The sequence below is a fragment of the Cenococcum geophilum genome (genome assembly GCF_001692895.1).
Source record: "Cenococcum geophilum 1.58 unplaced genomic scaffold K441scaffold_3, whole genome shotgun sequence".
NCBI lineage: Eukaryota > Fungi > Ascomycota > Dothideomycetes > Gloniales > Gloniaceae > Cenococcum > Cenococcum geophilum.
The window spans coordinates 5222430-5247271 of NW_027137561.1; the positions used below are offsets into that span (position 1 = coordinate 5222430).

Genomic DNA, 24842 nt, shown 5'->3' on the forward strand with positions numbered 1-24842 from the left:
GTATTGTATACGTTAAATGAGGTGTATTAGGTGCTGCAGGTGATTAAACGTTTTAATTAGCGATTATTCGGTGTAGAGGCTTAGTTAAAGGCAGTAGAGGAGGGCTTAAAGAAGACCAAGATAGACGCTGCGGTAAAAGCTTAGTTAGCTTTAGAGCTTTAATATTAGAGGCCTAAGGAAGTAGAGGATTAAAAATAGTTACCTAATTGTTACCTGCTGAATGAAAGTCGGCAAAGCACCACAGGCATAAAGGAAGCCTATAACCCTCGCATTCATATACTGTTTATTTTGTCTTTAATATAAGCTTCCTTACCTACTTCCATCTACACATCTAGCAAGTTGGTAAGCCCTTATAGCCCTGCGTCTTTAAAAAGCCTTTAATATAGCGGTGAGTTCGCGTTTTACACCGTCAAATTATAGGTAGTGGGGTTTTAGCAGTGACGTAGGTTTTTTAATTTGTTCCAATATTTCTATAACCAGGCCCAACACCAGGTTAATATTGCCTATACTTTAGTAAGCCCAAACGAAGAAGACGCTTAGTATCTTGCTCATTTATACCTATCTACTAACTGCCTATAATAATAAGATTCTATACTAATTATATACGGAAGCGGCGATGGGTTTAAAGGAAGGGCTTGCTTAATATCCGGAAGATCTTCTTACTAATAATATAGGCGTTAATTATAGACGTATTAAGCGCCTAGAAGAATAAGGGCATCTAGGTACAAACAGTGGTAATCTAAGTAGTATAGTAGCTTTAAAGCTAATTATGGATATCAACGCCGCCTATTTAGTTATTGTAGTTAATAGAGAGCCTAGAAAGTATTAACTTCTTAATTAAATCGTTGCCCTAAACGTTAGCTACTATTAAACACGCAGGTTAAGGCAAGCGTGATTGCAGAATATCAAGTGTAAAAAGTGGTTGATTAAACTATCTAAGTAGGAGGTTAAGATAAAAGGTTAACAACAACCGAGTCACGTGATATAATATTAGGTGAAAATAATACTCCCCCTTAAACGGTATTGCATCTACCACATTACCTATTAAAACTCCCTATATACCTAGTATGATTGTAATATAGTCCCCTCATCCGTTACAAAGCGTAGAAGCTAGTCGCAGTGGGTAAGGTAATTAGTGATACTGGAAGCTCGTAATATAGCTCATAAGTCAGACATCTTGTAAGGCAGCTTGTGAGACAGTTCGTGAGGCTGGTATAAGCTGAGCTATTTATCAGCCTATCTTAAACATAGAACTTATTAAAATCGGAAGCTATAAATATAAGTTTTAGAATTACCCCTTGCCTAACCTAATTCTCCTCATCCGTTATAGAGCCCTAAGGCCAATTATAGTAGGTGAGGCGCGAAGGCTAGATGCTTAAGCTACTCTATCTACCACATTCTTATTCCAACGTCACCCTAAAGTACTTCCTCTATATTATCCTTTAGCAGAACGAAGGCCTGTTAAGGTAAGAAATTGGTCAAACTTAATTAGACCAAGGGGCTTAGTAAGGGCGTCAGCTACTATGTCCCTAGTATTAACGAAAGTAAGTTTAATACATTTAGCAGTAACTTTATCGCGTATAAAGTGGTGTTAGATATTAATGTGCTTAGTACGCTAGTAAAATTTAGGGTTCTAAGCTAATGCTATTAAAGACTTATTATCGCCGTAAATTATAATAGATTTAGTAGCGTTAAGAACTAAGTCCGCTACTAAGTTGTCTTTCTATACCTTAACGTCTACATAAGGTTAGTCAATCTGTTACAACTTGGTAAGCAGCAACTTTAGCCATAAGGCTTCCTTTACTGCTTATATTAGGCCTATATACTTAAATTCAGTAATTAATAGGGCGACAGTTATCTAGCGCTTAGAGCTCTAGGTAATTAGTCCACCACTAAGCATAAAGATATATTCGGAGGATAAGCGTTAATTTATAATATTATCGCTATAGCTTACATCTAAGTAGCCGACGAGCATTAAATCTTAATAGTTACTGCTGTAGTTTATTCCGTAGTCTAGAGTTCCTATAATATATTAAAATATCCGTTTAATTGCAGTAAAATACTAAGGTCCCAGATTATGGCTAAACTAGCTAACTTATAAAACTATAAAAGTAAGATCTGGTTAGGTCTTAATTATTACATATATAAGGAAACCGACCTGCGATTAATAGGTCTTAATATTATCCTTTAAGGCCTAGCCGTCAAATAGTTTAAGATATTAATCTTTCTTATCTATAGGAGTCTTCACCGGATTTAATAAGGGTTTATTATGCTTATTATTTTAGTAGTAGAAGGTCTAGAGTACGCGCTTAAGGTAGCTACGTTATTAGATTATAATGGTCTTTAGCTTGCGATTATAAGTAACAGTTATACTAAGGTAGTAGCTAATAGGGCCAAGATTTATCATCTTAAATTTGCTACAGAGTTGCTGTTTAAGAGAGTTAACAGCGGCTCTGCTACTGATAATCTTAATATCATCTACGTAGACTAATACGATGAGGCCGTTTATAGAGGTAAAAGGGGAGTTCTTAGTTATAAAAACGCTATAGTTAGCTTAAAGCTTCTAGAAGCCAAGGCTTATAAGGAAGTCATAAATAACTTTATACTATATATAAGGTGACTGTTTAAGACCGTAAAGACCTTTAAGGAGGCGGTAGACCTTTTCGGATTTGCTAAAGCCATAAGGGTGTTCGATATATACATCCTTAATAATTTAACCATTAAGAAATGCCGTTTTAACATCCATTTAATCAATTTTAAGATCGTAATAAGCAGCCAGGGCGAATAGCGTGCGAAAGGCCATTAGCTTAACTACTGCGGCGAAGGTTTAATCGTAATTAATACTGTACTACTATTTGTAGCCTTTAATAACCCAGCATGCTTTATACCTAAGTATTTCCCCTTTTAGCCCACGCTTAATCTTAAATACCTATTTACCTTTAAGGACTTTATATAAAGAGTTTACTAATAAGCATTAGACGGAGCGCCAGGTTTTATTTTATAGGAGAGATTTAAGTTCGTCCTATATAGCTTCTAGCCACTATTTCGCGTATAGGCCACTAAGAGCTTCTCTTAAGGTCGCTAGCTTAAGGGGATTGTGTATAGACGACGCATTAAGGAGAATTCGGTTAGGTTGCTAAGCGTAACCCTTATAGATCTTAAAGTGATTATGCTTGGCAGAGCTAAGTGAGTTAATAGTAATATAGTTTAAAAGGATTTCATTAAGGAGAGCTTTGCTTTTAATAAATTCTTAAAAAGCTTAACTAGCGTAAGTTTCACGGCCGGATCATCATAGAGGTGGTTCCAAAATTAGATTCCGAGTTATAGGTTCTAAATCCTATGACGTAGATTCTTCGTGTAGTTCTTAAGGAAGTAGTAATATTAATATAGGATAAGGATGAGACGCAAACTAATAATTCTCCCCCTGCGGATTAGTATCGTACTCCCCCTGCTACTCATTCTCCCCTTAGAACAGAATATCTTAAGCTTTAATAGTCTTAAAGATAGTGATGTCCTTAACTCTATATACCTACTAAAACTAAGAGTCCCATACTTAGTAGATAGAGTTCCCTTTAAAACTAATAAGAGTGAACTTTTTAGCTCTTAGTCCTAGCTTATTAGACTATACAAGTTTCTTATAGCAGTAAACTATAAAGCCAATAGTGCGTAGGTAGTTAAGGCTAGGCTTTAAACCGTAGCGCTTCTTATATAGTATAAGATGTAAAAGTAAAGCTAAGGGACTTTAGTTGCGCAGATAGGCTACTATTTAAATAAGTTTAGGCTAGAGGTTTCGTAATAGATAACTATAGATACGTAGGTAGCGAGCTTTTATAATAAGCGTTCGCTAGTTACGCTCCGCGACTCCGTTCTATTTAGGTGAGTTAGCGTAAGAGAATTCAAGCTTAATACCGCGAGAGGTAAACCAGTTCTTTGTAAGCCAGTTATCTAATTCGCCGTTATTAGATTAAACCCTTTTAAGAGGGCCGAGTTGCTTTTCTAACTAGGCAATATAGTTCTTAATAACGTCTTAAACGCTATAAGCCTCTTTTAACCTAAGGAAACAGACCTCCATCTATCTAGTATAGTCGTCAGTAAAAGTAATAGCGTACTTAAAGCCTTTAATGCCGACTAATATAAAATAGATAACATTAATATAAACCAGTTCGCCTACAGCTATAGCACGCTATTAAGGGCCGTAATTAAATAATTTATACCTTTTTAAAACGGCATAGGTTTTATAGTCAAATGGATTAGCAGAAAGTCCTAGACGTTTTATATCTATAAAGTTTAGGTAGCTAAGTCTCTCATGCTACTGCTAAGAGTTGTGATCTAAGCCTATTAGTAAGAGAGTAGTATATAAATCGTTTGGTTTATTAAGGCGGTAAAGTCCTCTCTATATAAAGAAGTACGCCAGTTTTATTTTGTCCCTAGTACGTAGAAAGCAGTCTATAGTATTAATAGTTATCCCATCTCTTTAATAGGTAGAGCTAGATATAAGGTTAACGAAGAGGTCTAAAATATAGAGCACGTTACGGAGTCTAAGTACGTTATTGCCCTATGGTAGAGATATAACAACGTTAACGTCACTATACCTAATAGCGTAGGTAATGCCGGTGGCGGAGTTAACTTTAATCCTACATCCTCAAAAGTTCTTAAAAAGCTTGCGATCCTTATAAGTATAGTGTATTGCTCTGGTGTCAAAATACCATCCATTTAGTCGAGAATCTACTGTGTTATAAAGTATGAGGATCCTTTTATAGTTACTTAAGAAGTTGGTTAGTCAATCATCGCTTTAGTTAGGTGGAGAAATTTTATTTTAGGCAAGGCGCCTTTTCTTACTCTTAGGTTTGCTAGTAGATGTCTTTATAGCCCTATAGTTATAAGTCTAGTAATTAGGTAACTTATAAAAATCGCACTATTTTTTATTAGGTGTAGCGGCAGGTGCCGTATAAAATTAATTTAGGAGTGGCTGAGCGCCTAGTAATATTGCGGACGGCTTATCGTTAACTAGTTAATGAGCTTTTTTATAGAGTTTAAGGCCAAGGAGTTCTACAATAAGATCGTTAAGAGCAGGAGGCGTATCCTCTTTATAACCAGACGTGATTTTGCTGTCGCGGAAGTTCTAATAGTAATTACCTAAGTTATAAAGAAAGATACCAGTTATCTAAGTGTCTGTTATTCTGTTTTATATAGGCCTAGTGCAAGTCGGATTTAAGTAAGGTATTTCCTTAGAAAGTTACTTTATCTATTTAGCAGCAGCTTTATATTTAGTGCAATATTCTTTAAGGGAGTCGCCCAAATATATATTAATAAGCGCCTTAAGTCCAAGGTAGTAAGAGACCCAGCCAACTTTTATATATAGTCCCTTAAGTATTTCCTAGGTATACTTCGCCGTTTAGTTTTTAATATATAATTAGAGTTTAAGGCTAACCGATTCGTATATCAACTAGAAGGCTTAAGATTCCCTAAGAGTATACTTTTCTTTATCTTTTAAAGAGGCGTTGTTAGCTAGAGTAGTTGTTTCGCCAGTAATATACTTCCAAAGCGCTCTTAAATAAAGCTTATAGCATTTTTTAATAGACTATAAGAGGTAGTTGTCTTAGCCTTTAAGGATAATGCTAAGACGTTTCTTGTTAGTAGGAGTTTCTAACATAGTAAAAGAGACAATTAGTATATGGGTTAAGAGATAAGGATAAAGTGGTAATAATCCTCTTTAAGGATAAAGACTTTCCAATAGTTATAGCTTATCCGTCTTAGTATAGTCGTTATCCAATTAACTACTAGGAAGAAGGCCATTAGAAGTTAACGCGAATACAAAGGGGTCGCTAAGGCGCTAGTAGTAAGCAAGCTAATAGCAATTTTCTATCCCAGGGATGGAAAATCCTAATTAGTTGGCATAAGTCAGGGTCCGCAGAATATAGCAGAGTTTAGCAGGTAACGCGCCCCAGCGCCGTTATAATTTAGTATTAGTCAACCACTAATAAGTATCCTTTAAGTCATTGCAATCAATAGGCCTTTTTTAGGGTGTATTAGATGCCCTATAGCTTAAAGACTTATAAAGCGGATAGCTCATAAGGCAGGCAGCTCGTAAGGTAGATAGCTCGTAAGGTAGCTCGTAAGGTAAGTTGCTTATAAGGCTGGTAGCTCGTAAGAACGAGGCTTAAGCTTATAAAAGCTAAGGAGCAAGCAATGTACGTTAAAAGGAGTTAAGGTTTAAACGCGTTTTTTATACTAATTTAAGTCTCAAGGTATAAGGACGCTAGAGGGCGTATTTAACTTGAAAAACTAATAATAAAAAGGCATAAATTGCGTTAAGCAGACCGGGCTCATAATCTGTTGAACGCGCAGGTCAAGGCAAGCGTAATTGCAGAATATCAAGTATAAGAAGTGGTTAATTAAACTATCTAAGTAGGAGGTTGAGATAAAAGGTTGACGACAACCGAGTCACGTAATATAATATCGGGTGAAAATAATAGCTACCAGCTTCTTAAGGAAGAGATTATATGCTCGCGGCCGACGCCGATTAACTTTATTAACATCCTTATTACTATATAAGTAAGCTATTGTCAAAAATTGTACCAAATTCTTATCCTGCTATACGATTAAAAGCACCGAATTAACGACTATTTCTATAATAAAGTTGAACGGTAGCCTTGCCTTCTTTTTATTAGCCCTTTTATGCACCTCCAGATAGGCTTTTGAGTTTAATCGGGCCGTACCAGCTATAGTAATTCTAAGTCATTAAAGCACCTAGAGCAATGGAATATTCGTAAAGTAGTTATCTAAAAATAGGCAAAATTAACGGGCCTAAAGAGGAAGCTGATGGGTAAGGTAGAGGACGCATTCAGAGGTCTTTAAGAGGATAACATCTTAATAATCTGTTTAAGAAGGAAGCCCAAAAAAGCAGCCAGGTAAGGTAAACATAAAGCTATAGCAATATCCATACTAACAAAGGCTCATTATCTTAAAGCCCTTAGGTATTGGCTTACTAGGCAATTTAATTATAGCCATAGATCGTCTAGTAAACCTTACTATTATCTTATTAAAGCTAACTATGGATCTAGGTATAACGTATTTTCTAAACGCCTCGCCTAAAGAAGTCGTTAACGGCTCGATCTTCTTAAAAATCTGACGTTTAACGCCTTCTGGTGGAGGTAGTGATACGTAAAAGAAGCGCTTAAGTTACTCCCATTTTTTTTAGCCTATAAATAAGCTAATTAAGTGTTTAGGATACTCAGGATTTACGGCCCAAAGATCTCGCACTTAAGGAGCTTTAAAGACGCCTATATAGATAATAAGTCCTACCCAAATCATTAACTCACCAGCAGAGGTCTCCTTTCACGCCCATAATTGTTTACCAGCGTGTCGTCCTAATTAGTGATATCTACTAGCGTTTTAAGAGGCCGCATAGAGGTTCGTGTTAATTGCGAGATTCTTAAATACACTAATACTAAAGAATAGTAGGAACACTTAAATCGGTAGGTCCTATCTAGATCTACACCTACTAAACGCCATACCAATCTGATCTGCCAGTATACAGTAAGCAGAGCGCTCAGTATCCTTATTTTAAGTAGAAAGATTAGATATAACGTCCGCGTCAAAGCCGCTAATAGGCTCACCAGTATGCCAAGCAGCGAATATCAAGTCATCTAGAAGGTCAATAACTTCAAGATCTAGCTCAGGAACAGCGGCCATAGGCTCCTATATAGTAGGAACGGTAGGAAGGCCTATTCTTGCAACTTCCTCAGCTAACAGCTCTGGTAATTTAGTCTTATCCACCTTATCTGCCTTATCCTTAGCAGTCTTACCACGGGCCTTAAAAACGGCTCCAAATTTGTCCTCCTTAATATCCTCACTTAGTGTCACTACCGAAGCCTCTGGAGGCTGTACAACTTCCGCCGCCAAGCTATCGTGCGTATACTGTGTCGCTTGAAACGATTGCGAATAAGACTCCCAGGCTTGAGGTGCTTTTGGAGGCTTTGGAGCCCTTGGGGTTTTTAAAGCTTTTAGGGCCTTTGGAGGCTTCGCAGCTAAAGACGCACGACGTTTTTTGGGCGGCATAAGGACGATATTTTGCTGAGAACTTAATAATCAAATAGACGGCAATAATATTGAAGCTTTTTGATTAACTACACCACCATATATTCTATGTACAGGCTTCCTAGCCACGTCGCTGCTGCTCACCGCAATATTCGAGCGTTAGATGAGGCGCCTACACCCCTACCGCCGAGCAATCGCACTGACCAGAGGCTTCAACACCAAGCTATTTACGGTATAGAGCCTCTAGATTGGCTTAAAAGGCGTGCATATACGAAAAGTGCATGAATTCTTGCCACACGAAGGGATAAATCTCGCCAAAGGGCCTCAGACCAAGAAAACGATTACCGTCCTAAATCAGTTTAGCGAACGGTGCGGATATTCCTATATCCGCAATCGATTTCTTGGTCTGAGCTTCTGAGGTAAAGGCTTTCAAGTGACTAATCGGGATGAGTCAAGGACTGCTTAGTCAAACAGCTCATAAACGTAAAAGCGCTAGACGTCTACCTTTGAGAACAGAAAGTAGAAGTCAGCTGAGACACCGGAAACTAGGGCATAGAAGCATGAAGTCTCAAAAGCGATCCTCACATTACTTTACGTAAGAGAAATTAGCAGGCTTGTGTTATATATACAAAAGCGATCAGCCAGGTTAATATTTTAGAATACATTGTCCCCCAGCCACTGAAGTGTCTAATAGCTGCGCCAGCCCCACATGCTTCTTAGACTGATGATCACAATCTTCTGAATCCCGACTATCTTAATATGAGCACGCATCTTGCATATCCTGAAATAAGCCCTCGTACGGCAAATAACCTGCCAAATTGTCGAAATGCGGTTGTGATAGGATGATGCACTAATGAGATATATCTTGGAATATCCGCCGAGGCTGTCGTTGCAGGAAATCAGGACCTTGAGTTGGAAACACCTAGCATTTAAACCAATACTGATACTCACGAGACTCTGTAGACTCCCGTTCCATCTTCAACCTTCTGTATTCTCGTCTCATAGAATTGTCAAAGCACAGTCAACTTGTCAACTTGCCTTCCATTTGAGATAGAATCTACATAGCGAATGTAACCCGCAGAGCTGCTATGCTCGTCACAACGTCCTACGTGCTCGTAGCTGCCTGTCGAGGAAGATATCGGCGTGATCTCTTTTTACGTTCGATGTCCGAGAAACTGTTGATTTAGCCCTTAAGCCTTCGGGCGGAATTGGAAGTGGTATAACGTTAAATTGAGAGGATAGTTCACCATCCTCGTTTTCGCGTATCGCTGGTACTCTCTTTTTAAGGGTTTCAATCTTATCGTGGCGTCCTTGCGCACGGTAGATCTGCACAAGCTGTTTAGCAATTGCTACCGTCCATGAATCCTCGAGTTCTATGAGCTTGGTGTCGGTAATGAGGTCCAGCATCTTATTACAGCCATCTTCGGCCTCTTTCAGCCGACCTAAGCGTACTAGGACATGGACGAATCCAGACATAGCAAGGATCCAATCAGGGTGGTCCGAGGGCATGACAGCTGTTAACACGCGAAGAAGTGCTTCCGCTTCATTCCACCTCTGGCACTTAACGTAGGCTCGCGCAAGATTTGACCGGGTCATAAACATGCCAACATGTTCTTCGCCTAAAGTACGTCTGACAATTGGGATGATCTGTTCCAGCATCGCCGCCGCTTCTTCAGGACGTCCACGATCACAGATGACCTTGGATAAATCATTAACGGACCACAACGTGTACGCGTGCTCTTCGCCTAAAGTTTTTTTGCGTGATTCAAGGACGTTAGCAACGAGTCGTTCAGCAATAGCCATGCGGTTTTGTGCGCAGTATATCATGCCGAGTTCGTTCCTCGCCATTAGAGTATCAGGATGGTTCAGCCCGAAAAAGCGCTTCCGTTTCCTGACTACCGACACAAGCAAATCATGGCTTTTTTCCCTCTCCTTGAGATGAAGATAAGTTCGGGCGAGATTGAACATGGCACTTAGGGTCATGGGATCATCTGGGCCAAGGCGTTTCATGAGACCCTTCACTGCACGCTCGCCAGCTGTTTTCGACAAATCTCTTTTTCCGGCCAGCCATAGGGTGAGGGTGAGGTCGTCCAAGGCGGCGCAATAAGAGATATGGTCCGGCTTCCATGGAGGCCAGATGGCCCAGTCTACTATGGAAGGTCGTGACCACCAACGTGATTTTAGGACCTGAACCTGAACCTCAATAGCCGGTTTGACTTCAAATAAGTTCCAGTATGTGTATCCAAGGCTACTTTGGGCCCGAAGTGTGTCTTCGTGCCGCTTACCGAGGGTTTTTGCCCTAAAATCTACCACCTTACGTTGCAGCGTGCGTGCTTGCTTCCAGAGACCGTTCTCCGCATAGACCGATGCAAATCTGTACACCTGAGCTGCCCGCACAATAGTGTCGGGACACGAGGGGAACTGTGAGTTTAAAGCACGTAAACATGAATCTAAGTGAGGTAAGAGAAGTCTTCGGAATTTTCGACCTGAAGGCTCGAGATTTGGGGAGATGCAATGCGCGAGAACAGCAGCTGTGCAGCTTAGCCAACGCTGCTGCTCAGGTTTAGTAAGTCGATCTCTAGCCCATGAATGGATAACCGGATGCAGTGAGCACATTCCTTTGTCTGGATCGTGGTCAATGATTGAACAATCGCATAGAACGCGTAACGCTCTTCGAAGTCTGGCTTGGGCTTCTTCGTGCCAAACTGGCGTATCCTGGAGGATATCTGGAAAATCCATAGACGTCAGCCCGAGCCTATCGGCGCTGTTCCAAGATCGTTGAAAGATACTCTCGGGAATGGACTCAAAATGCATAAATGCAAAAGTATGCATCAAATCCGCAGCATCCTTATGCTCAACGGATGGACGGGTTATTATCCTTCGAAACGGTATTTCCCAAGTAGTAATGATATTTGCATCGTCTGCGCTATTTATATGAGGATAGCTTATCATTTCTTTGCGATGGCCTAGGTAGTAGTGTAAGTACTTTTCTAGGGTATATATATTTTTCCGAATGGTGGCTCCAGCATGAGCCAGTGCAAGCGCCAGATATCCCAGTTCAGATGCAATGCCCTGCGCTAAGATTCTACGCTTTGGGTTAGAAGGCTCCGGTTCGTTTGGCGTGTGCGTCGATCTGAGAAGTAGGGTAATAGCCTCCTCAGGGTCCATTCCACGGAAGCGTAATTCGCCTGCTGTACTATGGATCACAACACCAGGGTTTCGGGTCGTTATCATAATGTGACCTTTCCCTTCCGCAGGAAAATATCGTGACACATCCATGTCCGGATCGTCGGCATTGTCGATTACGAGAAGCCAAGGTTTTGAGCAGTTGGATAGCCAGTGCATTCCAGCAGCAAAGGTTGCTCCTTTACCCGCCTGTTGTCCTAGATACGCGAAGCCAGACTCGGCATTCTCCTCGCTGCTGGCGTCTATCCAAAATATTCCCCAATAACTAGCACAATCAATCAGCGCGAATTCAAGCAGGTAAGGACGCCTATCAGCATGCCCTACCTAGACCTGTTATCTTCCGCATATTTCAAGCAGAACTGAGTCTTGCCAGAGCCTCCCAGACCATAAATTACGAATACCTTGTGCTGATGCCTTGCGGGTTGCCTTTGAATTGGACCGAGACTTTTCTTCACAACTTTTGCGTGCATCCCCCTGCCTGTGAAATAGTTGCTAGAGCAGCGAGGGACAATATACCACTCGTTAATGTCTATCAGGGTTCCATCGTCGGACAGTAAGGGCGGGAGTCCAAGCTGCGGTATAGCTTCCACTTGTTTCTGGCGTTCCTCAGCAAATAGCTTCCGATCATTCTCCCATCTCGACCTTATTATCCCAGGAGCAGCCCTAGTGTAGCGGACGAGTGCTTCAAGAATAACACGGCATCCAAGATCTTCCAGAGTCTTAAATTTGACCATTCCTGAATGGGTTGCCATAATTCCACACCGGTCAACATCACTCCATTCTGGTGCGGCCGAGTCCTCATCAACAAAGTAAGCTTTCGTACTTCCAGCTCGGGTCTCCAGTTGCTCCCAGAAGTAGTATATCGCGAATTGCTTCATTAGAGGTGCAAACTGAGTGGTGATCTCTTGCAGTACTTCGGAGCCCTTGAGGAGGCTGAGCATGAACTGGCTTGGGCCCGCATTCTCACCTCTCCGGGGGAGCAGAAGAATCTCTTTGTTGATACCATTGTGCGGTGTTCCCATGAATAGGATTGCATATGTTGAAATATAGATCGACCGCCGGTGTTCAACGCTCTTCGCCCAGCTTGTGCTGGAGTAGACTAAAGCCCGTTTGACCAGGAGTCCTCCAAGGCCGTGGCATACAAAAATAATGGGACGCTCAGAGGCATTTACTAGCTGACGATCCGCGCAGAGCTCTGCTACGAGACTGGTCGCGTGAGGGAGAATTCGGTCTGCAGTCCCTTCCCCGGGAGATGCCAGAGTCTCTGCTTTGTAACTGTATAACAATACTCGAGCGTTCAGTCGCCGGTGAGGAAACAAGTCTCGTAGCCATAAGGTTTTCGTCTCTGGATCAGTCCATGTTTCGAGTGCGCTCTCATAAACACCGTGAACAGCGATGATACTGCTATAAATTAGTTTGATATGATCTCCAATGAATCCTAGTCATGCAATGACGACACATCTTGGCGCATACTCAACTACGGGCGCATCAGAGGGCTGTTCTCGATAAGGCTGCTTAGTAAGTTGTATAATACTCATAGCAGCTGTTTGAAGAATGAATGGAATCTTGCAACGGCCGGTCAACGGCGGAATTGGCTCATGGAGAGAGATGTTGGGTGGATAAGAATGTTAATGCGGCACAGTCAAGAGCAACACATGCTGTACCAAGACAACAAGGATCGTGCGCATACAAGGCGAAATATGTGTCGGGTTCACTGATTGGCGCTGACGGCGCTAGGCTTGGTGAGACAGAAGCCCCGTCGCGTATGCCTCCCCGATAACAGGTGGGCCAAAGCACGCTACAGTAGCACCTGTGCCGCACGCAGAGCGTGCCTTGCCCTTCATTAAGGCAACCTTGGCCACGGTTTCCTCGACTGAAAACGCACACAGCTACCTCAGGAATACACCAGACTCCCTTTACGCTTTATAACCCATAATCTAATAGCCCTCTGTACAGCAGCTTTAGAAAACGGAACAGAACACGTCCAATCTTCAAAGTGCGCCGTGCTGAAATGAAGCATATCTACCTTCCCCTGGCCGCATTGAGCTGTGTAGTTGCCCTGTATATCCACAATTTTATTACCAAGTATAGGGAACGCCGGGTAAAGCCACTAATTGTCTAGCTGTTTGTCAAAGGATAACCTACTAACTGGACTAAAGGCCGATAGGGCTATCGGCGAGCGATATGGGTGTCTTCCGCCTCCAAGACTTCAAAACCAAAGGCCACTAGGTATTGACCGCCTGGAGCAAATATTTAGAGCCAACACAGAGTCTCGATTGATGGAACTGTTCCTTTTCCATTTCCGCCAAACTGGAAATACGCTCGAGCAAGTCTTCCTTGGCACACAAGCGTTTGGCACTGTAGACCCAGCCAACCTTGAGGCTATCCTGTCCACTAACTTCAAAGGTCTGTATAAAGTCTATCACCTACCCCGCCTCCCGTGTCTGAAGAGAGCTACTAATTTCATCTAGACTGGGGTATGGGAGCGCGGCGACAGATCACATTCCCTATGTTTGGGGATGGTATCTTCACTCAGGAAGGCGCACCGTGGAAGCATTCACGAGAATTACTGAGGCCGCAGTTCCATTATAAGCAGTACGACAACCTGGAAGTATTCCGGGAAGCTGTTGATAACCTTATCGATATTATGTCTCAAGAAGATGGCGTTGTTGACCTACAACCTCTTTTCTTCCGTCTAACCCTGGATGTGACGACCGAGTTTCTTTTTGGAGAGTCAGTAAAAAGCCTAAAAGCTCCGAAATCAACCGGGGAGCAGACATTTGCCGATGCCTTTAATACAGCACAGGCGTATGTCGCAAAGAGGTTTCGGCTCCTGGATCTCTACTGGCTCATCGGAGGAAAAAAGTTCCAGGACGCTTGTGATAAGATTCATCGTTTTGCGGACCAGATTATAGATCGCAACCTCTCGCGAGATGCACAAGATGATAAGGGGCAAAAATATCTCTTTTTAGATTCACTCGCCCAGAATACCCCTGACCGCACAGCATTAAGGGGTCAGATAATTAACATTCTAACTGCAGGGAGAGACACTACGGCCTGCCTTCTCTCGTGGACATTGTAAGTGTACTCCCGATGCGGCATAGTGCTTCACCTTTTCTACTCCTAATCTTTTACGCAGCTTCCTCCTCGTCCGACATCCAAATATTCTTACCAAACTAAGAGCAGAAATAGTTGCTGCGTGTAACGGTAGTGCGGAGTTATGCCGCACAGACCTCCGGAACATGAAATATCTTCAGAATGTCTTAAAAGAGAGTGAGTTCGCTAATTATTGATTAACAGAATGCTACTAAAGAATGCAGCTCTTCGACTATATCCTTCCGTTCCCGTAAACACCCGCACAGCTCTAAGAACCACTGTGTTACCTACAGGTGGCGGCCCCGATAGAACTTCTCCCGTTCTAATTCCTAAGGGAACGCCTGTAGCATACAGTGTCTATACAATGCATAGACGACCCGACCTTTACGGGATGGACGCTGAGCTTTATCGTCCCGAAAGATGGGACGAAGACATGCCACTAAACCATAACGAAACCGACACGAAATGGGGTTATCTGCCATTTAATGGTGGGCCAAGGATATGTCTAGGAAGTAAGTACCCTTTACTGTTAGTCATGCTGGGATCACTTCTTAATACTAATTTTGTGCTTCCTTTTGCAGTGGATTTTGCGCTTACAGAAGCCGCATACGCAGTTGTGCGGATTATTCAGAGATTCCAGACAATTAAGCTACCTGATGGTGCGGATGTAGAATTGACAGGAGTGGAAAAGCAGACAATAACTTTGGTTGTGTCAGTTACGGAAGGCTGTAAAGTTGAGTTACGATAGTGCATGATAGATGCTGTGCTACGAAGCTATCTGTGGTTTTAATATAACTGTTTGAGGCCACCAGGAGGAGAATTAATTCGCGGTGTCATGGATGCAGTAGCCTTTAAACGTGATGCTTCCTATCGCGGCCAAATTCTGTGTAAAATGTGTCTATAGCAGCAAGCTATTCTCTTGTGGATATGTCAATAATGGAAAGGTGTATTCGCATTTGCAAAGCTCCCAAATTACTAGAGTCCCGGGGACAGCTAACGAGCTTGAAACCCTAGAGCACCTATTACGCGGGCCTCGTGCCGGAAGTCACAAATAGTGTAATGCCATAAGTGCGGCACCTCATTTGCTTCAACTGTGCATCTCCTGTGCGGTTACTCATTGCCCCGCAATAGGTTATCATATTCGCACGGAGTATCAAACCCAAATGGCAAACGGTATGTACCCAAGCTCATGTCCTTATTCAGTGTGCATATTTCCATTAGAAAGCCCCCCAGGCATTAGCTCTAAGATCCATCTCTTGTTACTGATATCTATAACCGCCCGAGAATTTTAAACGTAGAGGCAGACGAGCAAAACGCGGCGACACGAGGCTGGCTTGTATTCTTTTCGGTCTACATTATGTATACGACCTAATCCCTCGAAAAGTTATCTTTGAACTACGCATTCACTTACTCATCACTTGGGGACCTGAACCTCGAAGGGTGAGAACTCCTTCTATCCTCACTAGCAAACTTGGTCGAACCAATTATTCGGTTAATGGTACTCCTGTGCCGCTGCGATCTTCAGCCCTGGCCACCTTTTCTAGGCGATTCCTTGCAAGCCTTTAATCCACTGGCTCTAGTTGCTAAACACACTAGCAGCATGATAAAAGTCTGGTACTGCCTCCTCTACTGCCAGGTAAATGCAGGAAACTACGCAGGCATCCTGGCGGGCACGTCGCTAGGCTGGAGCTTGGGCCATGCGCATGAGATGAATTGCTGAAATTTCTTTGAGGGTAGGTGTTCGTACGTCTTACCTTGCCCCACCAAACGTTATCCCATATCCCCTCTTAAGGTAAGGGATTTGGCGAGCCCACAGCAGTTAAAAAACTGAAACAGTTCGACCTCATGCCGGGTTCTCCGTCTTTATTTAAATTCCTTAGGCACAACTAAAGAGTCATCGTCATTGACCACATTTCCGAGAACACGATTGGTGTTAAGACGAAGCACCTTCAATTAAAGCAGTCCTAGATATCAAGATTCACTGTCTCACGCTCATGGACTGTGCTGTGGCATTGCAAACAGAGGTGTATCAAAGTTCGCATCAGCACTGGTTAAGGTCTCAGATTTTCAGGTGCTAACGAGACTTTTCTGCAGCTATTCAGCCGTCCGTTTGAGCTCGCCCTAGTGTCGGCTTGCTGATTAATTGCTGGGTATTTCAAGGATAGGCGATACTTTGCACTAATGATGATCTGCCGCTGCTTAGCAGGCTGCTCGGGATCTGATTGACAGACCTAGATTGCAGATGGAAGCTTGCTGGTTCGTCACTTTCTAGATAGTTGACGTAAAAGGGACTACTAGCTGTGACACTGCAAATGACTCCAATAACTCATCGGCGCGCCTGTAATCCTCCCTCCGAACTTCCTCACGGGCAACATTGGTATTTCTCCACTATAACGAGATCGACAGTATACTATTGCGGGGTAATCGTGATTGCCTTGTTCCCGTGGCAATATATGTGGCATTACGATAAGGTAGGAGCAACCCGCACAGCCATTTTTAATATCGTATTGGTTCTGGATACGGCTGTGAAAGACTTCAGAGCTAAATATCGAGAGACGTGCAATATTTTTCTCTAGTACTTATAGACTTCCCCAAGACTTAATTGAGGTTGCCCTCAGGCTACACCGGAGCATTTAAAGCAAATTACAAAGGCATAACCAGTAGAGCATAGTGCGCACATCTCATAGCTTAAGGGCTTCCATCCCCGCAGCCAACTCTTCGCTTTCTGTATTCTTGTCTTGCCTATTAGAGAATACTTCCCCAGCAGCAAGCCCAACACCTTCACAACATCCTTTTCCATCAAATTCAACGCCAAGAATTTCGTTCACTACCCACTCCGCTGTTCTAGTGTGGAGACTCGGTGGGACAGACGAGCCGTCCTCTAACCTCCCGCCATCTACAAAGCTTTTGCCTTTTGCCAAGGCTTGGAAGACAACAAGCTGATCTCGCATGTACTCATCAACGCAACCGCCATGCTCGATCTCGGCTGCCAACTCATTGACAACTTGCTTCACTAGCTTGGAGATAGTTACGTCAAGCTTTCCAGTTACGATCTTGTGGTCATACAGCCAGTCGCGGCCTAACTTATAGCCGTTTGTGCTTGTAGCTACGAGTAAGAGGTAGAAGCGTTTGTCGTGACGACTGTCTTCAAAGTTCACATCAATCGACGCTTCTCCGCTGCCAAAAATTGCTGAATGGCGCTTTGACAATATTGTGTCCAGTTCTCGCCGGAAGTGGACCTCACATGCCTTTGGTGCTAAGATAGTGGCCTTTAAACTTTGGATATCTCCGCGTTCGGAGAGGGTGAAAGCTGGTAGAGTGGTATTGCGTGAGAGTGGATTGATGGTGAATGAGAGAGCTCCGATTTGGTTTCTGCCATGGGTCCAGCCTCGCGAATGGGGCTGAAAGATTATGGGGGGTATTCCAATACGCGAGAGTGTTGGCAAAAGGACTTGAGATATATAGTCGGAGGATGGCGAGTGGGATGCGTTGGTACCTCCAGAAATCCGCACTTGGACAGGTTTGGATTTAGTATTGGCATTATCTTCCTTAGCCATTGATAGCGAGGACCCAGAAAATATCAAGAAGGGAAGAATGGCCTGGAATACCAAGCCAACGCTGCCAGGAGTACTCTGGGAGATCTGGACATCGATAACTGTGCTTCCGTCCGAGAGTGTGCGTTCACGATATCCCTGGAGGTATTCAATGCGCTATAATAAATGTCAATTACCTGACAATCAATTTCTGAGGGCCCTTTACGTCTGTGCTCGGAGCAAAGTACAGATTCTTACTTCTCTGTTCCGCTCCGGTCATGTCGGCTTTACAAGCAGTCCCAAGCCATCTCACAGCTGAAAGGTGTTGCATTTTTAGGCCACCTCCACCAGACCGATTACCCCGAATGTCGGTAATCTCGACGGGTATTCCAGTGAGCGCAGATACACCAATAGCAATTCGGAGGAGTTGCCCTCCTCCTTCAAGAGTGGTTCCTTGTAAATGGACTGCTAGCGCCATATTGGAGCTCCTTTTAAAAATGAGAGTAAATAAAGACTGAATTAAAGATGTGAGGAGCGATTGAGATGGTGGGTAAGGAAGCAGATCATGTTTTGAACGCTTGAAGTGATTTAGTTGAACGGGGTGACCTGACTCACACAGGCTTAAGCTATGGCTTAGATGCTTTACGATTATAGAGTGGAAAAGTAAAAAAATCGATAGGCTGGGAATGAGGAAGACTCATCGTTTCCCGAGAGTGGCTGAGCAATGTCCAGCGCCTCCAAGGCATTGTATAGAGCCGAAGATTTGCGGCATCGAGACTAAGTAACCCAATCTGAATCCAATCCATAGATAGACCCAATGCTTTCTATGTCATGAAAAGGAGGTTGTTCATTGATTTCCTATCACGTGCTGGTGATGTGCAAAGTAAGCGGACCGATATCATTTATCTCATAAATTAGACGTTCCGTAGTAGAATTTTAGCCGAACTCAGTTAGATCAGCACGTGCTTGGTTACGGGGCAGGATACCCTCATATCTGCTCCCTATATTTTAAAAATTCTGCAGCGGAGCCTCTAAAAGCTTATGCGTCCGTTTGGTGGTAACTAAAAGTTTTAAAAATCGAATCTTTTTCATTTTTGCGAGTTATGGCCCAACCAATAGATGTAATATATTTATCTGATATGTTAGATTCTCTAAGTACCCGTGCCGCTGTCGCGATCGCCAGCTCAACGAGTAGGGCCCACCTCAACGTCAGATTTGCCAAGACCATGATTTTAAAGCCGCAGAACTCTACTAAAAAGTCGAATATTTAGAATTTTGTGGTGTAGTACTGGTTTCCTAATAGAAGGAGTCTCTATATACAATAGGTCAAGGCTCTGGCCGCCTTGTGGCGTCCTAAAGAAGCTACTTCGCAGTTGCCCGTTCCTTCCTCAGTAATGCACGTGCAGCTTTTAAAGCCTCCTCCTACTCGCGCTTTTGTACAATTAACCGTGCATTTGCTGCGTATATAACCCCTCCCTTCTATACAACCTTTCTGTTACTTTTGGTGTTGCTAACGAGCTCTAGTAACTGCTTATATATTTGCAAGCTCGCGTTTAGCTTATAGTTGTGCATATATATTTGCCGAACTACCTCTTACGAATTTTATAAAGATATCTATGGCCTCTTTATTATCTTTATATACCTCCTAAGCTAGCGGAAAAACTTTCCGCCAAACTATACGCAAAGATCTTAGTGTATATAGTATAGATAGTGGCTTATAAGGTGGTGGAGGGGGGGGGGGGGTAGTAGGACGCGCCTCGCGCATAGAATTAAGGACAATTTAGGGGTTATAAGGAACAAGGCCTACCCGCCGGAAGGCTAATTTAATTATACTTAATTTAAACGTTTAGTAATAATTTAATTTAATTACATAGAGGAATTTAACTTTATTAAAGTTGGTGCAGCCTATTTATATTACCTACTTAACTACCTTACTATAGTAGTATTTATACGGCTAAAATACAACAATATTAAGAGGCTATAAAAGGTGGCTTATATACGGAGGTAAGGTAAATGGTATAATCTTTTAATTATCGTAATACTTAATAAACTCCTTTATAAGGTAAGAGCCGTAGCCATTAAAAATTAGGAGCCTATATGCACCTAGCTAGCGCCAAAAGCTATACGCGTTAAAGTACTTAAGCTAATTAAAAGCTAATTTATTATTTAAATAGCCTATTTCTAATAGGCCCAATAAATAGTGGTTAAGAAGGGCTGAATTCTTAAACTACTAGTAGAGGAACTGTACGCCCATAAGTATAATTATAGGTAGTAGATTAACTTTATCACTACTTATTGTTTCTATTATAATAATAATAATAATAATAATTCATTGCTTAACGTCCGATTCGGATCCCTATTGGGCCCACGCGGACTACTCCTTATTTACATGTGGGGAGAAAACTCTATTTAAGGAAAAATAAGAAAACCCCGTGATCTATCTCCCCGCCTTTTAGGACTCGCCTACTTAGCGCCTACGAGTCGCCTATAGTACTCTACTACTTTACTATTTAACCTTCTTAGGAACCACTGCTGCCGTAACAAGCCTACGGACGCGCTAGTATTATAAACTATTACTCTACTACTATAGAGTTACTAGGGGGCACCTACTGCTCGCCCCCTTACCTTCTATTACCATTTCCCTTGCAACCCGGAACTAATTTAGCACATTTTAACTAATAAGCCACTGGGTAACCGCCTTAAGGCCTTTTTATATTAAGAGCAGTATATTATAGTTCTCTATGCCAGCTACTAAGAGCATTATTTCTTAATTGGTGTATAGGGGGCATAGCAGTATTATATATTTTGGTGTCTGTCTTAGCTAGCCACATTCGCATCTTGGGCTACCTATTAGAACACCCACCCAGTAAAGCCAATCTTTTAGTCCTATTATTTCTGTTCTTAAAAGTGTTGCTATTATATTTTCTGCCTTTATTAGGCCTTCTTAGAGCCCTTAGGTATTTACCCCCTATAGCGTTAACTATACTATAGCTTAGGTTCGTCTTACCTAAGTTAGCCTCTATACCTTTAACTCCTATTTACCTCTCCAGCGTTAGTCTAATCAGTATTATATTGCGGTAGATAGTTTCCTAGCGTTCTTATATATTCTACTTTAGCTCCTTTCTCTGTCTTACTATTATCTTTACTAACCTCTTACGCGTCTCCCTTCCTCCTCTATATAGGCCTAGGCCCTAATACAGCACTATTCTTCTTCTACTTTCTTTACCTATTTCTCTAATATCTCTTCCCTACTTTGGGGTTGTTGGTTTATTCTCCTATAGGGCACCCTAGGGTCCCTCTATAGTTTACTTAGGCGTGTCTTAATATACTTTATAACATTAGAGTTGCGTTTATTTTATGTCCTTTATATTACAGCGGCTTTAATATATAACTATAGGGGGGGAATATTAGATTCCTTCTTAAGCAGTGCTGTAGCCGTTCGCTTATACCCGCCTATAATACTCTAAAGGCAGGCTGTTTAGACCTTTTAAAGTAGTTTAAGGAGTAATTTAGGGGGGCCCTTCTTAGTTTCTCTAATGGCCCAAATACTGGATCTATATATTATGGTTAGCCAGACAACTACTATATATAGTAGGCGTGACCTCTAGAAGCATAGACCCTATATAGAATTAACAATCCTAAATAAAGCAATAAACTGTGCTTAGCCTTTATAGGCCGCTTACGCCGCATATACGCTCCACTAGAGCTTACTATCTACCCATACTCCTAATACCCTTAGGCCCTAAACTAGTTAACCCCTAAAGCCTTAAATACGAATTATATGCTAAAGATCTATAGATTAGTTACGTTTTCTTATAAAATAGATTAGCTAGTATTTCTCTANTAAGAATTAGACTCTATAACGTTTTGCCTATTCTATATAAGTATTATAGGCTTTCTCTAGTGTTCTACAATTCTCTGCGGCTGTTGGCCCGTATATAATTAGGTTTATATTGTTAATAAAGCCTATCCCCTAGGTTGCCCCTTCCTTAAAGGAGTTAAGTAGGTTACTTATAAAGAAAAGGAAGAGTATAGGCGAGAGGGGTGATCCTTATAGTATTCCTGTTATAACTATAATAGGGGGGCTCTAGTATCCGCTAAAGACTAGTAATATTTCTTTCTAGCCTATAAACCCTTAGATAAATTATATAATCTATTTTAAGAAGCCTTTTGCCCTAAGGATATATAGGAGACGCTCGTGGGGTATATTATTATAGGCACTACTAATATCTAGGCTAAGTATTAATACTATAAAGTCCTTTTACATCGCCTATGCAGATTTAATGGTGGCAGTAAGTAGCGTAAGTGCTAATAGTGTTAAGCGGTTCTTTCTTGCCCCTATTTAGCTTTATAGTAGTAGGGCGTATTCCTCTACTATATCTACTATGCGTTCTACTATTACCCTTTCTAAGATCTTGCTAAGGGTATTTTCTAAGGCAATAGGGCGGTAGCTTCCTAGGATTAAGTAATCTGCTTTACCTTCTTTTTATAGGACAACCGTTATTATAGATCTTCCAAGTCGCGGGTAGTAGCCTATATTAAAGTATGCTCTAGCTACATCTATAAGCTAAGGTGCTATAAGTGGCCTATAGGTTTTTAGGGCCTTATTTAAAATCCTATCTAGTCCTAGTACTGTATTATTTAAAAGGCGGCTAATAGTTCTAGCTATTTCCTCTATTATTATATCGCTGTTGACCCGCAGGCGAGTCACTGGTGTTTCGCCCGTAATATCACTAAGGTCTACTAGAGCTAGTTAGGGGAAGAACCTTTCTATAAGGATCTTTACCTTCTTATTATTATCGTTTATAGCCTATAATTCTCCTACTCTTCGTAGGGGTAGTAGGTATAGGTCTTCTGCTAGGCGCCCTGCCTTTTTCTTTACCTATTTCGCTATAGCCTAAAGGCCCTTATTATGGGGGAGGCTCGGGTTAAAAGTATACTTATTTATAAACCATCTCCAGTTATTCCTTGCTTCTTTTTTTAGGGTATTCTTTAGCTAGTTTCTTATATTTTTATATTATCTCTCGTCTTTAGGGTTATGGCTACTTATATATTTCCTTCTTGCTTATTATTAGCTGGTAACTAGAACTGCGTATTATATAGACTATGCGTGTCGTATATAGGGGCCCGGTTTTAAGATTAGGTAGTGCTCTTTTAGCCTATTTTTAATCGCTACCTAGATCCTTTCTAGTCTTTAGTCGATTTCCTTAGGGGTGGCCAATAAGCCTCGCTTATTTAGTATTAGGTGGATTTCTTCTAGGTCTTAGAGTTATTATTTAACTATATTAAGGAAACTATCTATCTTAAGCTTCCTTATTACGTATCTTTTTCTATTTAGTTACGCTTTAGTACCTAGGTCTAGCTATATCTAGATAGGGATATAGTCTAGGGTAAGTGCCTATTCTTCTTTAGGGTTATACCTTTCGAGTCTCTAGTATAGGCCTTCGTCTATAAATATAAGGTCAATTATACTTCTAGCGGTGCCTTATTACTATATAATTACTCCTAGGGGGGTAGCTAGCTTAAGGCCCTAAATATCTATAGCTCTTAGTAGGCACTCTAACTATTAATCTGCAGCAATATGGATACCCCCCCACTATAGGTAGTAGAGGTTTATGTCTCCTAGTAAAATAAACTCTATACCTTCGGTTTCCAGTAAGCTTATTACCAATATAATATTCTCTATTTATAGGACCCCTTCAACCCTAAGGTTATACACATTAATAATTTATACCGGTCCCCTATATATTTGGATTATTATAACTATAATATCTAGGTTAACTACCTGCTATAACTATAAGGACAGGCTAATAGCCTTACTAATTATAAAGTATACGCGTATAGCTGCTTTTGGTTCATATAGGAGCTAGAATCCTTAAGGGCAGTATATTAATTATATAAAGGTATTATAATACGGTTCTTATATAGCAAGGATATAGTATTTCTCTAGGTCTAAACTATCTAGTAGGGGCCTTGCAAGGCGGTAGTTTATATTACCGCAGTTATACTATATAATGGATAGGTAGCAGACCCCCAGCAAGGGTTCTTTAACTTTCCTTTATTCCTTACTTCTTCTATTTCTACTTTCTTTAGGATATTTAGAGCTTCTATCTCTTATATCTACACCCTGCAAGAGGAACCCAAGCCGTAGCATGGCTAACGCCATGGGGGGTAAACACTCTAGGGCTCCGAGAAGGCCTAACGAAGGCAGAAAATACAATGGCAACACTCTTAAGAATAGGAATAATAGGACTAAAAGACTGGCTCTACTGGGTGGGTGTCCCAGTAGGTAGCCCGAGATGCGAATATGGCTGGCTAAGACAGACACTAAAACACGTAATACTGTTATGCCCCTTACGCACTAACCGAGAAGTAATGCTTTTAGTAGCTGGCATAGAGAACTATAAGACACTGCTCTTAATACAAAAAGGCCTTAAGGCAGTTACCTAGTGGCTTATCAGCCAAAATATACTAAACCAGTTCCGGGTTGCAAAGGAAATGGCAACAGAGGGCGGGGGGGCGAGCAACGGGCGCCCCCTAATGACTCTATAGTAGTAGAGTAAAGTTTACGATACTAGCGCGTCCGTAGGCTTGTTACGGCAGCAGTGGTTCCCAAGGAGGTTAAAAAGTAAGGTAGTAGGAGCACCATAGGTGACTCGTAGGCGCCTCGCAGGCGCCCTGTAGGCGAGTCCTAAAAGGCGGGGAGATGGATTACGGGGTTTTCTCAAATAGAGTTTTCTCCCCACATGTACATAAGGAGTAGTCCGCGTGGGCCTAATAGGGATCCGAATCGGACGTTAAGCAATGAATTATTATTATTATTATTATATATCTACACCCTAGTTACTACTTATTTTATATAAAGCTTTCTATTCCTATATCTTGTGTTTCTATTAGCGCTTCTATATTTAAATCTATTATTATTACCAGTTCTTCCCCTATTCTTACTGGTCGGCTATATACCCTTTATAGGTCGGCTATAAATAT

At 41.7% G+C, this 24842-nt stretch overlaps 3 protein-coding genes across 3 annotated transcripts; 1 reads left to right on the forward strand and 2 right to left on the reverse strand.

Annotated features, from left to right (window-relative positions):
- Positions 1 to 9135: 9135 nt before the first annotated feature.
- Positions 9136 to 12764, reverse strand: K441DRAFT_673486 (TPR-like protein; the record flags this gene model as incomplete). Its single annotated transcript, XM_067650654.1, has 3 exons — positions 9136 to 11491; positions 11551 to 12627; positions 12700 to 12764. 3 exons carry the CDS (start codon positions 12762 to 12764, stop codon positions 9136 to 9138), a joined length of 3498 nt encoding a protein of 1165 aa, XP_067509528.1.
- A 315-nt stretch (positions 12765 to 13079) lies between these two features.
- K441DRAFT_652391 (cytochrome P450 alkane hydroxylase-like protein) lies at positions 13080 to 15233 on the forward strand. Its single transcript, XM_067647355.1, has 6 exons — positions 13080 to 13327; positions 13386 to 13632; positions 13698 to 14304; positions 14366 to 14499; positions 14547 to 14834; positions 14904 to 15233. Exons 1-6 carry the CDS (start codon positions 13238 to 13240, stop codon positions 15068 to 15070), a joined length of 1533 nt encoding a protein of 510 aa, XP_067509529.1. The 5' UTR covers positions 13080 to 13237; the 3' UTR covers positions 15071 to 15233.
- Positions 15234 to 16852: 1619 nt separating this feature from the next.
- On the reverse strand, positions 16853 to 18334 carry K441DRAFT_602135 (RNA 3'-terminal phosphate cyclase; the record flags this gene model as incomplete). Its single annotated transcript, XM_067645255.1, has 2 exons — positions 16853 to 18032; positions 18082 to 18334. Coding segments are annotated over 2 exons (1282 nt in total), but the record flags the coding sequence as incomplete, so codon positions are not given.
- Between the last annotated feature and the right edge of the window lie 6508 nt (positions 18335 to 24842).